Consider the following 14,716-nt stretch of genomic DNA (forward strand, 5'->3'; position numbering starts at 1 on the left):
CCCTTTGCTTTTTCTGGTCTTCATCAATGATCTCTCCGACTCTCTGGAAAATCCTGTCTATCTCTTTGCTGATGACTCCACTCTCTGCCACTCCATACCTCATCCCTAAGATCGGCATTCTGCAGCCTCCTCACTCTCTGCAGACCTGGACAAAATCACAGACTGGTCAAACAAGTGGAACATGTCTTTCAATCCTGACAAATCTCACACTCTTACTATGTCTCTCCGAAAAGACCATCTGGACAACCCTCCCATCTACTTTCTCAACAATCCTCTTGAAGAAGTTCTGTCACTCAAGCTTTTGGGTCTCACTATCTGCCATGATCTTTCCTGGGAAAACCACATTTACAAGCTGGCCTCCAATGCCAGTTGCCGACTGGGCATCCTCCGTCATGCGAAGTCCTTCCTTGGCACACCTGAGCTCCTCACCACATACAAGGCTTTCATCCACAGCTCAATGCAATACTGCTCTCCCCTCTGGGCTGGTGCTCCTGCCTCACACCCAGCTCAGCTTCACGCTGTTGAAACCAAAGCTTTCAGAATCATTGGAATCTCCCGCGATGAAGGGCTCTGATGAATCTCTGAGGGCTTTTCACTCACTCACCACAGGCAGGTTGGTGGTCTTTCTGTCTTCTACCGACTCCTCTCTGGCCTAGCCCCCCCACCCCCAGCCCTGTCTGTGCTCTGTCCCCCTAATACTCATACAAGATCTGCCAGCAACCCTCTTCTGGTGAAACTGCCAAAATCAAGACTCTCTGCTCACCTTCACTCTTTCAATTCCTCTTTTCTCCCGCCTCTGGATCAAACTCCCTCACTCGCTTCAATCCCACTCCTCCCTCCAGGTCTTTAAAACGGCTGTTCAACACCATCTCTTGTCTTCCCCCATCCAAAACCTTGATCTTTTCTACCCCCGTTAATTCACCACAGATCCACTTTTCTGAAATACTGACTTCTTTCCTGGAATTTCTAGCTGTGTCCATGTGTTGTTTTTTTTACCTCTCCCACCCCCACCCCCCTTCCCACGCCTCTTCCCCCCAAGCCCTCTCCCTCCCACAGATCTCCCAATGTCCCTGCTCTTAAATGTTGTACTTGTGTGTTTTCCCCTCTCTCCCCATCTTGTCTCCCACTCCCCTCATTTTGTCTTATGTGTCCGTTTGTTTTTTGTCATTAATGTTAGCTTTTACATGAGCCTCGAGCTTGTATACAAAAAAAGAAGGCTTTTTTGTGCCTCCACATGCGAAGGCGCCAGAGGCATTATGTTTTTGAGTTGGAATGTCCATCAGGCTGTGTGTCTGGCTGTGCATCTCTGCGAGCATCGAAGATTTTCATCACCGCAATAACTTGTGAACTATTCTCTCCGAAGGGATTCCAAACAAACTTGGCATATGTATCTTACTATAATTCACCAAATGTCCGTCCGTCTGTCTGTCTGTCTGTCTGTTTGTCTGTCTGTCTGTCTGTTCGAAGGTACCGTAAAAACTGCTGAACCGATCGCAAAGATATTTTGGGTGGATAATCTTGGGATCTCCAGGAGTAAAATAGGCTATTTAGTTTTCCCAATTTCAGCTTTTGGTCTCCAGCATTCTCAGGTTTGGACTCCCGCATAACATTCGCGTTCGCATGACGTTCATCGTTGTCATTGTGACGATGTTGTTTTCCTGGGTGTGCGCACAAACGGCTGCACCAATCACTGCACAGCTGCACCTGCCACGATCAGGACACGGGTTGAATACCTACTTGAGAGAATTCCAACCCATTTCAACTGAAGGAAACGCGTATTGGGAGTACATATGACATAGCGATTGTGAACACGATTATCGATCACGATTCACGACCACGATCATCACGATCATAGTGTATCGATCACTGTGGGACATTTGGTGAATTATAGTAAGATACTGTTTAGATTTTGATGATTTGTGTGTGATATGATTTAACGGATGTTTATATAAATCGTTTAAAATAAAAAAGCCTTCAATTTCTGATATTTAGCCTTTTCATTTGGGCCTCCCAATTGAAGCCCCGCCCATAGGGCGGGTAGCGTTGCTAGTGAAGTGTAATACAAAGATGAAGTGATTCGATTTTAGGTTCAAATGGCCAAAGGTCTATGGACATGTGACCTTTAATTGAAAATGACTTGTGAACCACAGAAGGGATTTTAACCAAATCCAGCATTAGGTATAGACTGCGATACAAGAATGAACTGATTCAATTTTGGGTCAAAGGTCATGTGCCCATTCAAAGTCGGTTTGCGGATCATAACTCGAGTTTGAAGCATCTGATGTTTTCTCTCTTCTACTTATCTCTCCTTTCTCTCTCGTACACTCTCTCTCATGTGCCCTTTAATTTTTCACGTGACCTATAATTGAGATCAAGCGTAACAATGGGTTGACATCCAACGTGGGTGGAAGCATTGATGCATTCATGTTAATTCTTTCTCTCTCCTTGTATTTATTTACATCCATGTTGTTTTGTTGTCCGAGCTACCTCCATGGCAACATCCACAGAATGTTTCCCCCACCCTGCGGTCACCCTTTCATTCTGGCATTCATACAAAAACTGAGAATTTATTTTCTTGTTTGACTTGCAAACATTTGTAGGAGTCACAACATCGTGCTTTGCAGTTCATATTGACTGGTATGTGAGCTATTATGTGCTAATAATCCTGCTGATGATATCTCACATGTGTACCTTGTGGAATGTGCTTTTCCACACAGGCCTGTGGGGTCGATTTTGAACTGAAAGTCTTTTGTGCTGAAAACTCGGAAGAAAAGATTCACAGAAGGTGAATCATTAGTGAAACTGCCAAAATCAAGACTCTCTGCTCACCTTCACTCTTTTATTCCTCTTTTTTTCCTGCCTCTGGGACAAACTCCCACACTCTCTTCGATCACACTCCTCCCTTCCCCCATCCAAAACCTTGATCTTTTCTACCCCCGTTAATACACCCCAAATCCACCTCTTTCAATCTCCGACTTCATTCCTGAAATTCCTAGTCGTGTCATTTTGTTTTATACCGTGTACCCCTTCCCTTCCTCTCCTTCCCCTCCCTCTCCCTCGCCACCCCCTAGCCCTCTCCCTTCCACAGATCTCCCGATGTCCCTGCTCTCTACTGTTGTGCTTGTGTGCTTCCCTCTCTCTCCCCATATAGTCTCCCTCTCCCTTTATTGTTTTATGTGTCTGTTTGTTTTTTGTTTGTGTTTTATATGCTAATGTGTGTTTAATGTGCTAGCTCTTACACGAGCCTCGATCTTGTATCCAAAAAAAATAAAAAAAATTAACAGAGCAGAATGTCAAACAAATACCCCTGAGATATCCCTCGGTGAGGCTCTTTTCACTGCTCTTTTTCAATCTCGGGCCTTCAAACATTGCTATATATCATATTTGCACCAGTGTGTGTGTGTGTGTGTGTGTGTGTGTGTGTGTGTGTGTGTGTGTGTGTGTGTGTGTGTGTGTGTGTGTGTGTGTGTGTGTGTGTGTGTGTGCTCGTGTGCGCCCCCTCCCACTTCGGTTTTTACTTTTATATTAAAGTGGGGGAATTATCTTAAGACGTGGGTGAATTATCATACCTGCTAATGCTCCCATTGCACTGCTGGACAGAATAACCTGACAAATTGATGTTATCACAAGTATCAATAAAACTCCCGGAAGTTGTACAACACAAAATTGCCACTCCTGTAGGGAGCAAGTGTTTGTAGGAAGTGAAATCTGAAGCGTATGATCTGAAACAAAGAATAAAACATGTGAATGCTGATTTTTATTCCAACATTTATTCCCGCAGCATATAGTTGCGTGATTCCTAAAAGGGGCCTCTTGTTTTCAAATTACTCTGGGAATGATCTCAAAACTTCTTTATTTCTAACTTGTGCTTTATTTCCAAATACTCTTGGGAAAATTTCATCATGATCGTGTTTATGGTGCATACGTTACAGACAGATTAGTGTCAGGATTACAAAAACGCGAGGAGGTGCATGAAGGATTGTTTTTGTGACATATTTGTTGTGTCACCTCGGATAAATTTATATTGTAATTATATATTCTTGGCACATTGGTCATTGAATTTGTTAAATCATTGACTACCTTTGTCTTATCTATTGACTATCATTGAATGCAGGAATTCTGTGCGGCTGATAATTCGCAAGGTTCAGTACGCACCGATCTCTCCAGGTCCTCAGCCCATGGCTGAAACGACAAGGCAGTTTCTTATGTCTGACAAGCCACTTCATCTGGAAGCTTCACTTGATAAAGAGGTGTGCTTGCATGCATGCTCACTTGTGAAAGTAATTGGCAAAACAGTTGCAAACGTTGCATAATTTCATTGCAGTGTTAATTCCAGCACAAAAATAGTGGTCTGCATTGGTGGGGGAAGAGAATAAAAAGAGTAACAAGAAAGATCAATCAGAGATTGCAGACCCTCACCAGGACGTGTTTGTGTGGTGTATTTTGTGTAGTTTATTAGCTGCTGTGTTTGTGTGGTTTATTGACGTTGTAGATTTATGTTCAATCCAACATGGCTGCCAAACCACATGACTGATTACATCATCAATTCAATTATCCCATATCATTTTTGTGTAGATCATGCTCAAGAAATTTCAAACTGATCGGATCAAGTGTTCTAATTGTCTAATTAGATGTCATAATGAAGACCAATGACATCATCATGAATATATTGGTGTTGTTTCTCATGGGGAGTACTTGACAATGAGGCATGTTTCAATTTTTTCCATGGAGCAGTATCGGAGATATAGAGGAGCAACGTTTTTCCAAAGCTGGCGCCCGCACCACATGACCTATGACGTCATAATTATCATTAAAATTTTTCACAGGAGGCGGGGCTCCTATGGTGACAATTTCTTGGCAATCGGACCAACGGTTGCAGAGAAAAGCATACTCGTTATGTGCGGACAAACTAACAGATAGACAAACGAGAAACACGATACTTGCAAAATCCCTAAAATTAAAATAAAACCTCAAAAATAATTAGTGCTTGAATTCGTTGACCTGATATGCAAATCCTCTTAAAACTTCAAGTCAATCGCATGAAAATTGAGGATTTTAGAAATCTGGACTATGTTGACCATTTGGCCTATGTTGTCCTCCAAAATACTTGGTGGTTGAATTTAGTGTCCAGATATGCAAAGCCTCTTCAAATTTCAAGTCGATCGGATGAAAATTGGGTTTTTTAGAAATTTGATAGAGTTAGTAACCTTTAGCCTATGTTGACCCATTGATATTTTGACCCCAAAAACAATAGGCTTCTTTCTTATGACCAACTCTACCATTTGGTGAGGTTTTGTGAACATCGGTTGAATGTTGTGACCTGTAGGTGACTGACAGAGACAAACAAGAAGATGTCATGCAGAGCACGATACTTGCAGAATCCACCCCCTTTCCCGAAAAAAGGTTGCAATTGATCCAGCAAATTGTCCATTTCATCAAGATCAAAATTGACGATCTTGATCAAAACTCAGGTCAATAGGATGAAAAGTGACGATTTTTCAGATGAGAATTGATGATTTTAGAAGTTTGACATAGAGTTGACCTTTGACCTTTTGACCTCAAAAATAGTTGGTTTCCCAATTTATTGACTCGATGTGCAAATGCTGTTAAATTTTCAAGTCAATCGGATGCAAATTGATATTTCAGATTAAAATTGATCATTTTGGAAGTTTTACTTAGAGTTGACCTTTGACCTTTTGACCTCAAAAATAGTTGGTTTCCCTATTTAGTGACTCGATGTGCAAATGCTGTTCAATTTTCAAGTCAATCGGATTTAAAATGGCGATTTTAGAAATTGGACCTCCGGATGACCTTTAACCTCAAAATCAATAGGCTTCTCAATTGTGACGGCCTCTACAATTTGGTGAAGTTTCGTGAAGATCGGTTGAAAATTGTGACCTGTAGGTGATTGACATACGGACAAACAAACAGAATAACACACAAGACCAACCAATAGAAGAAGAAAAGAAACAAACGGAACCAAATGCAATAACCTCTCCTCTGGCGAGGGTAAACATCACATGGTTTTTGAGTTTCCTGTCATGCAGGATTACAACGTGCTGAGGTTTCAGGCTTTACCCTTCATCGGAGCAAAAATCAGTGTCCCTCTAACCTTTTTGCTCCGAAGAAAGATAAAGCCCTTGACATCAACACCTTGAGATCCTTCACGGCAGATAACCCTTAAATTTGTCGTTCTGATGTTTTCGTTTCACCTACACAACTTTCGAAGCTTGTGGGCTGACGGAGCGTGGGCAGAGGCAAATGCTCAGTGAAGAACTGTGGAAAAAGGGAAATAAGTTTAATGATGGAATAACAAAAAAAAGAACTGGGTGTGGAACGGAAAAGGATGTGGGGAAAGGTGGGTCCCACAGCGCAGCTGTGATTTAGTAGGTATTATATTCTGATGTAAAATTATTTTGTTATACCCACTTCCTGCCTCGCAGATCTACTATCACGGTGAACCAATCAATGTCAACGTGCATGTCACCAACAACTCTTCGAAAATTGTCAAGAAAATCAAGATTTCTGGTGGGTTTTTACCCCTCGCCTGTAGTGATACGAATGGGTAAATAATGCAGGAGCCTTTTGCCATTGTTCTTCATAGTCTGTTTTTCCTGACCCTTCAGCATGAACCTTTGTGACCTCTGGTAAAATCAATTTCCTTGTGTGCTCTACAGAAACGTTGTTTTCTTTTGGTTTCTTTTTTCCTGGTTTTGCATCCCTACATTTGGTTGATGTGAATCTCTGACGTGTGCTGCACTTACCCGCTGTTTGCACCTAAAAGGGGGCATGCTTGTGGCACATGCAGCCAGGTTTCCTGTGTTTTGTTTATACTTGACATAATTATTCATGCTAGAAATTTGTGGGGAGAGATTGAAGTCAAAGCTTAAACGTCGTAACATTACGAAACAATAGTCAATTAAATCGCGATATAAAAAACAAACAAAAAAAACCCCTAGCCTAAGCTGGCACCCTAGCCACTAGCCCAACACCAGGCTCCTAATTAAATCGCGATATGTCACGATATAATTCAATTCAGTGTAATTCCGTTCGTCTCATACCCGGGGTGCGTATAGTTGTGAATTAACTGTGTCCTTTGTTCTCCCTCCACATTTACTTGTTAAATACCCACATGAAGTCACTTGGTCTTTGAGTGATTTGAGTTGCCCTGATCAAAAAATGGCTTTAGTTTTCAATTGTCCCTTAAAGGACAGATTGGGTTCTGGACGATTAGCATCTGCACAGAAATTAGCATCCCTGTAGTCCCGCCACTCTCAAACTGCACCATTAAATTGTCTATTTGTGTGCATACATTATTTCACTCATGTCTGTCTGTCTGTTTGTCTGTCTGTCCGTTTGTGAACAAGATATCTCAAAAAGTTCTGGACGGATTCGGACAAAATTTGGCAGAGATGTAGCGTATGTGACATGGACGAAATGATTCAATTTTGGTGAAGATCCGGATCCGGCGAGTAGAATTTTTAAAGTGATTCTTCACCATTGGGAGACAGTGTCAAAAACGATACATAGCAGGATATCTCAAAAAGTTATGGACGGATTTGGCCGAAACTTGTTGGACAGGTTGTGTGTGTGACGAGGAAGAACCGATTCAATTTTGGTGAAGATCCGGATCCAGCGAGTAGAATTTTAAAAGTGATTCTTCACCATTGAGTGATATGGCCAACCAGGTGGAGGTATGCTCTCTACTGAGCCGTTCTAGTTACCCTGCGCTCGAGAAGCGGGGTTAAGCATTCAGGTGCGTACGTGTCTGAATATTAAAAATTCATTTTCCCGGCAACCGTTGGTTGATTGACACGACATTTTACCATAGAAGCGCCTCAGCCTGTAGAATTTATTATTCATAATTATGACGTCATAGGTCACGTGGTACGGACGCCATCTTGGAAAAACGTTACACCTCTATATCTCCCAAACTGCTCAATGGAAAAAATTTCAACATGTCTCATTGTCAAGTACTCACCATGGGGAATATAATATGTTGATGGTGATGTCATCGGTGCCTTAATTATGACGTCATAATTCGACAAGTACAACGCTTGATCTGATCAGTATGAATAAAACAAAAATTCCTCCAACTGTTAGTCCGATGGAGACTAAATTTTCAGAATATGTGCGGCTCCTTCTGTAGAATTTCTTTATGATAATTATAACGTCGTAGGTCACGTGTTACAAACGCCATCGTGGAAAAAAAATCGAATTTCTTTTGGGGTCTTTGGGGCCATTTGGGTCTTCAGCGTCTTTTTGAGCTTCAGGGCCTTCATGGGTATTTTGGGTTTTTGGGGTATTTTGGGTCTTTGGGGTATTTTGGGTCTTCAGGGTCTTTTGGGTCTTCAGGGTCTTTAAGGGTATTTTGGGTCTTCAGGGGTGTTGGTGGTCTTAAGGGTCTTGGGGGAATTAAAGGGTCGTCAAAGGTCTGAGGGGGTCTCAGCAGTGTAAACGTAATTAAGAGGGTGTTAATTTTATTTGAAGAAGACGTTTTTGTCGCATACATAACGACATAATCATATGTTTGCTCTATTATAATAAGATGGGTAAATTATCGTTATATTTTGAGGAACAATATAAATGTATTGCTTTACTCAATGGCAATTACATTTTTCAGTTCACATTGTGGTTAAAAACCAACTGCACAATCCATGTGGTTTCCTTTTCATGTGTTCTTGCAGTGCGCCAGTTTGCAAATATCTGCCTTTTCAACACAGCACAGTACAAGTGTCCGGTAGCAGTGGAGGAAGGAGAGTGAGTATCCTCCATTTCCTTTTTACTCTTGATCACCCATTAAAACTTGCTACAAGCCAGATTAATATTCCAATAAATACCAGACTTGGTGGCATAATGGTTAAAGCATCCGCTCGGATTCTGGGAGGTCGGCGGTTTGAACCCCAGCTCAGTCGTACCAATGGTTGAAATGTTGAAATTAACTTTGACTTGAATGACTTGGTTGAAATGACTTGGGAAAAATGGTACTTGCTGCTTCCTTGCTTGGCATTCGGCATTTAAAAGTATCGATTATGGACAACAACCATAGGGGTGGCAACCATTGTGTAGGTTTGATGGGCCTAATGTTCTCATCCTACATCAAAGTTCCTTGTAAGGAAACTATCTTTCATTATTTATATTATTCATCATTCATTTGTGGCCATCAAAAAAGATGACCAGGACTTTAGATATGGAATTGAAGAATACGTTACATTTACCCCAGCATCACATCTGCTTCTCTTCGAACTTGTGGAATCTAAAGGTCTCAATAGTATTTCCATGTCACGTGATTAGGGTGAAGCACAAGGCCAATATTTCTTTCACATTGCTGTCAGTTTGGTGGCCTGTTTGTTTCAATCACCTCTCCACCGGTATAGCCCCATCTGCTCTCTCGATCTCCTTCAGGCCACATGCATTCTTCCATGAACCCATTCCTTTGTTAAACTCCTACCAGCATTTGGAAATCAAATGAACAATTTCTTACTTTCTTAATATATTTGGTAATACAATTTACACGTGGTTTTTAAGATAGGCTTGCTCAGTGGTTCTACAAAGCCCTGGTGTTGGGCTAGTGGCTAGGGTGCCAGCTTAGGATCCTAGGATCCTGGGTTTGAATCCCGGTCGATCGCTGAATTAGCGCCAGGGGGGTTGACTCAGCCTGTCATCCTTCCGAGGTCGGCAAATTGAGTACCAGTTCACTGGTAATTCCCTGTTTGTCATAAAAAGGCGACAAAAAGGGTTGGCAGCAGGAAGGGCATCCGGCCGTAAAACATTGCTTCAAAAAGGGGACCCAAAAACAACAACAACCACGGTCCCCGAAAAAGGCCAACCCCCGCTTGCGGGGAAAAATGGCCTCTAAAGGTGGTTATTTATAGTGGTTCTACAAAGAGTGCAAACAATTGAAAACAAGTAAATGTGATGAATTCAAGTGAAGTTGGTGGAGGCTATATTTAATGAGAAGCGGAAATACTTCGGAATACAGCCGTGACACACGAGCAGAGTCTGAATGTTAACAGAATGTGTATCCAATCACCAACACACAGGGTGACCAGAGACCTAAGTCTAATTATCCATGAAAGTGGCTTGATGCAGATTCACTTGAATCGTAGGCAGATTGGTAAAAAAAAAAAAAAGAAGCTATTTTTCGTTATGGAAATTTGAGCTCATCAAAATGCAAAAAACAACTAGAACGGCACTCAGTCGAGAGCATACCTCCACCTGGTTGGCCATATCACTCAATGGTGAAGAATCACTTCAAAAATTATACTAGCTGGATCCGGATCCACATCTCAAAATGCAAAGCACATCTGTATCCGCTTTGTACTCGATCTAAACTTGACGAAAATAACAGCTAAAAATGATAATTACTGTTCTCCATATTCTCATAATAAAAGTTTGGTGGAAATTTGGTATCAAAAGCTCAAATGCAAAAAGGTTATGCTCTGGTTATGCAAAAAAAAGGGGTATGCCAAAAGGTCTAAAAAAGAAAAAAAAACAGCCGTCTCATGCTTGAGGCGTTGCGGACAGGCTGATGAGGCCTATTTGTACTCACTGTGACTTTGCCCTTTGACCCAATTATCCATTCGTGTTCTCCATGTTCTCAAAATATAGCTTTGTTGAAAACTTGATGACAAAAGCTCAAATTGTAAATAAAGAAACACAAAACCCAGCTGTCTCGTGCTGAGTGGTGGACGGACTGATAAGGCCGATTTGTACTCACTGTGACTTTGCCCTTTTACTCAATTATCCATTAGTGTTCTCCATATTCTCAAAATAAAGGTTTGTTTAAAATTTTATGACAAAAGCTCAAGTGGGAAAAAAGTTACGGCCCTGAATGGACGCATGCACGCACGCACACACACTCTCACACACGCACACGGATTAAGGGGGGCAGATGGGCATCAGTGGCAGATGAGTGGGAAATACATTGGTGTTGTCAAATGTATGAGAGGTGTCTGGTGTAAAACACCGTTACCCCTTACCTCAGACCTGAACTTGATGAAAAGAAAAATAACTATGTATGTAGAAAGGAAGAGGCTTGGATAAAAAAAAAAAAAAATACTGATGAAATTTTTCCGGATTTTTAATTTCATTAATTTTATTACTGCAGAGATACAATAGGTTTTTGACCTCGTTGAAAATATCTCAGGGGAGGGGGGGTGGGCGTTTGGAAAAGAACTTAAAGGCAAAATCAATTGAGTCGTTCTATTACAGGATCATGGCATTAATGATACGTGAGTTTGTGGCAGTGGAAGAGTCGAGGCTGGAAACATTGTTGTGAAACCCCATCCTCCATGGGCAGCAGTTGCAACATCTGTCATTATTTATCAGGAAGCTGAGCTTTATAAGTAAAGTGTGTTTTACAGCAGCTGGCCTCTCCTCTTGTATTTACTGAAGGCAGAGCCATTCGAGTTGAGAGTAACATGATGCAACATTAGCTCTCTGAGGACAAGCCACCTTGCACATTGCCGAAACGAGATCAGTTGTTCATTGTCATATGGCCGTCAGTTCCAAACTGATTGTTTTGAGGAAGTTCTCCATGCATTTTGAAGTACCTATAACGCGTTGGTTTTGAGCTTTGCTGATGACACCTGACTTGCTGGAGAAGGATCATTGTACCAGCTTTGAGAGCAGGGACGTCGGGAGATCTGTGGGAGGGAGAGGGCTTTGGGGGAGGAGGCACGGGAAGGGGAGGGGGGGGGGGGGTGTGGGAGAGGTATAAAACACATGGACACTGCAAGGACTTCCAGGAAAGAAGTCAGAATTTCAAAAAAGTGGATCTGGGGTGAATTAATTGGGGTAGAAAAGATCAAGGTTTTGGATGGGGGAAGACAAGAGATGGTGGTGAACACCTGTTTTAAAGACCTGGAGGGAGGAGAGGGATTGAAGGGATTGAGGGAGTTTGTTCCAGAGGCGGGCGAAAAGAGGAATGAAGGAGTGAATGTGAGCAGAGAGTCTTGATTTTGGCAGTTTAACCATAAGAGGGATGCAGGCAGATCTTGTGCGACCTGTAGGAATATTTGGGGGGCAGAGCACAGACAGGGCTGGGGGTGCTCGGCCAGAGAGGAGTCGGTAGAAGACAGAAAGACCACCAACCTGCCTGCGGTGAGTGAGTGAAAGGCCCTCACAATCGGCTTTATCACCGGAGATTCCAATGCTTCTGAAAGCTTTGGTTTCAACAGCGTGAAGCCGAGCTAGGTGTGCGGAAGGAGCACCAGCCCAGAGGGGAGAGCAGTATTCCATTGAGCTGCGGATGAAAGCCTTGTCTGAAGAGTTTTGTTCTGGAGAATTCTTGTCAATTTATCTGCGATGTCACTGATTGTATTCCGATAGTAAGGCAAAGTTAATAATTCAAACGTCTGCCTCATTAAAAGTTCTCTGTTTAATTGGCAGCTTGAGCAGTGCACAGCTCTTTGCTTCTGTTTATTTGATGTTCACACCTGATCGTTTATCTCATAATACCATTCCAGATCCCAAACGATCTACCATATAAAACACTGTGTGTGTGTGTGTGTGTGTGTGTGTGTGTGTGTGTGTGTGTGTGTGTGTGTGTGTGTGTGTGTGTGTGTGTGTGTGTGTGTGTGTGTGTGTGTGTGTGTGTGTGTGTGTGTGTGTGTGTGTGTGTGTGTGTGTGTGTGTCAAAATACCCTTTAGACTGTTAAAGACAGAAAATATCATGAAGACCCAGAAGACTCCAAGGACTCTGAAGACCCAAAATACCCAGAAGACCCAAAATACTCTGTAGACTGTTAGACACAAAAGACCATGAAGTCTCCAAGGACTCAAAATACGGAAAAGTCCTTGAAGATCCAATGGACCCCAAACACCAAAAATACCCCAAAAACCCAAATGACCCTGAAGACCCCAAGACCCTTAAAGACCCTAAATACCCAAAAGACCATGAAGACCCTTAAATATCCAAAATACCCCAAAGACTGCAAGACCCTTAAAGATCCAAAAGACAACAAAAACCCAAAGGCCCCGAGGACCCAAAATTCCCCGAACACCCAAAACACTGAAAAGACCCCAAGACCCTTTAGACCCCGAAGACCCAAAACACTGAAAAGACCCCAAAGACCCAAAAGACCCTTAAATACCTCAAGGACCCAAAATAGCCCAAAGACCCTTAAAGATCAAGAAGACCGAAAATACCACAAAGACTCAAAAATACATCAAAGACCCAAAAGACCACGAAGACCCCAGAGACCCAAAATATCCCAAAGACCCTTAAAGACCCAAAACACTCCAAAGACCAAAAAAAAATCGAAAAGACACAGAAGACCAAAAAGTTCCTGAAAACCCAAAATACCCCGAAGACCCTTAACGACCTCACATAACCAAACAATCCAAAACACCAAAAAGACTTCAAAGACCCTTAAAGACCCTGAGGACCCAGTGGAACCCAAACAGCCAAATTATCCCAGACCCGAGGACCCCAAAGATGCAGAGGACCCAAAAGACTCAAATGACCGAAAAGACCCTGAAGACAAAAATGAACCAGAAGATCCCAAGGATGCAAAAGAGCTTGATCACCCAAAATACCTAAATAAACCAGAGGACCCAAAAGACAAAAGACCCTTCGGACTCTGAAGACCCAAAAGAAGAGTAATTATGTCTCTTACATTGGAATTGTAGACGGTGGCTTGCAAACCGAGCCTCAAGGTTGGAAGCGGTTTTGTTTAAAATACACGGTGTAGGGAGATGAAATTATCTGAACGTGATGTGCAAAGTGCGCAGAGTAACCCGAGTGTTAATTTATGTCTGTAGGATGTCAATCCAAAACACCAAAAAGACCCTGAAGACCCAAAATACCTCAAAGACCCAGATGACCGAACAGATCCAAGGACCCCAAAGATCCAGAGGACCCAAAAAACTCAAATGACCCAAAACACCCCGAGGACCCAAATGACCCAGAGGACACAAAAGACCCAAAATATCCCAAGGATGCAAAAGAGCTTGGACACCCAATAGTCCCAAATGAACCAGAGAACCCAAAATATTCTGAGGACTCCGAAGACCCAAAAGAAGAGTAATTATGTCTTTTACATTGGAATTGTAGACGGTGGCTTGCAAACCGAGCCTCAAGGTCGGTGTACCGAAGCAGTTAAAAAAAAAAAATCACAATAAATACAAGGCACAGGAAGGTGACATTCGCTGACTGTGACGTGCAAAGTGCGCAGTGTAAACAGTCTCCATTTACATGTGTAAGATATCTAATAATTAAAGAAGATAAAAGCACATCGGATGCTAAAACACACATAAAACACAGATAAAAGCACATAAACACATACATCGGATGCACTAGGCCCATGCTTCAGACTTTGGCACGCTCACTTTTGGCACGCTCACTTTTGGCACTTCAGACTTTACCTACCCTCTGTCCACCTCTGTCCACCACCTGCACTGTCAAATAAACTGTTCCAACCCGTCATTTTTGACGGGCTTTATACTCGTATCCTTATAATTCATGTGAAGGTTATACTGGTGATGATATCTTCCACGAGCCTCATACATAAAAACTAGTACTCGGTGGAGAGCATACCTCCGCCAGGCTGACCAGTTTAAATTTTGTATCCCATTGATAGTCGGATCTGCATGCGAACCTGAACCAAAATCGAATCGGCTTGTTGTTGCCACCTACCCAACTAATCCACCAAGTTTCATCCAAATCCATAAATAGCTTTTTGAAATATCGTGCCATATATTGGGTTTTTTT

At 42.3% G+C, this 14,716-nt stretch overlaps 1 protein-coding gene across 2 annotated transcripts in view; it reads left to right on the forward strand.

The window, feature by feature from the left end:
- LOC137427705 (beta-arrestin-1) overlaps window positions 1-14,716 on the forward strand; it is a 101,494-nt gene that overhangs the window by 63,707 nt on the left and 23,071 nt on the right. For both annotated transcript variants that reach the window (XM_068117387.2, XM_068117388.2), the window contains exons 9-12: window positions 2,718-2,785; window positions 4,115-4,250; window positions 6,444-6,528; window positions 8,688-8,760. In XM_068117387.2, coding sequence (XP_067973488.1) covers window positions 2,718-2,785; window positions 4,115-4,250; window positions 6,444-6,528; window positions 8,688-8,760 — 362 coding nt within the window. The remainder of the gene's footprint in view (window positions 1-2,717; window positions 2,786-4,114; window positions 4,251-6,443; window positions 6,529-8,687; window positions 8,761-14,716) is intronic.

Source organism: Myxine glutinosa, chromosome 5 (genome assembly GCF_964187855.1).
Source record: "Myxine glutinosa chromosome 5, kmMyxGlut1.1, whole genome shotgun sequence".
Taxonomy (NCBI): Eukaryota; Metazoa; Chordata; class Myxini; order Myxiniformes; family Myxinidae; genus Myxine; species Myxine glutinosa.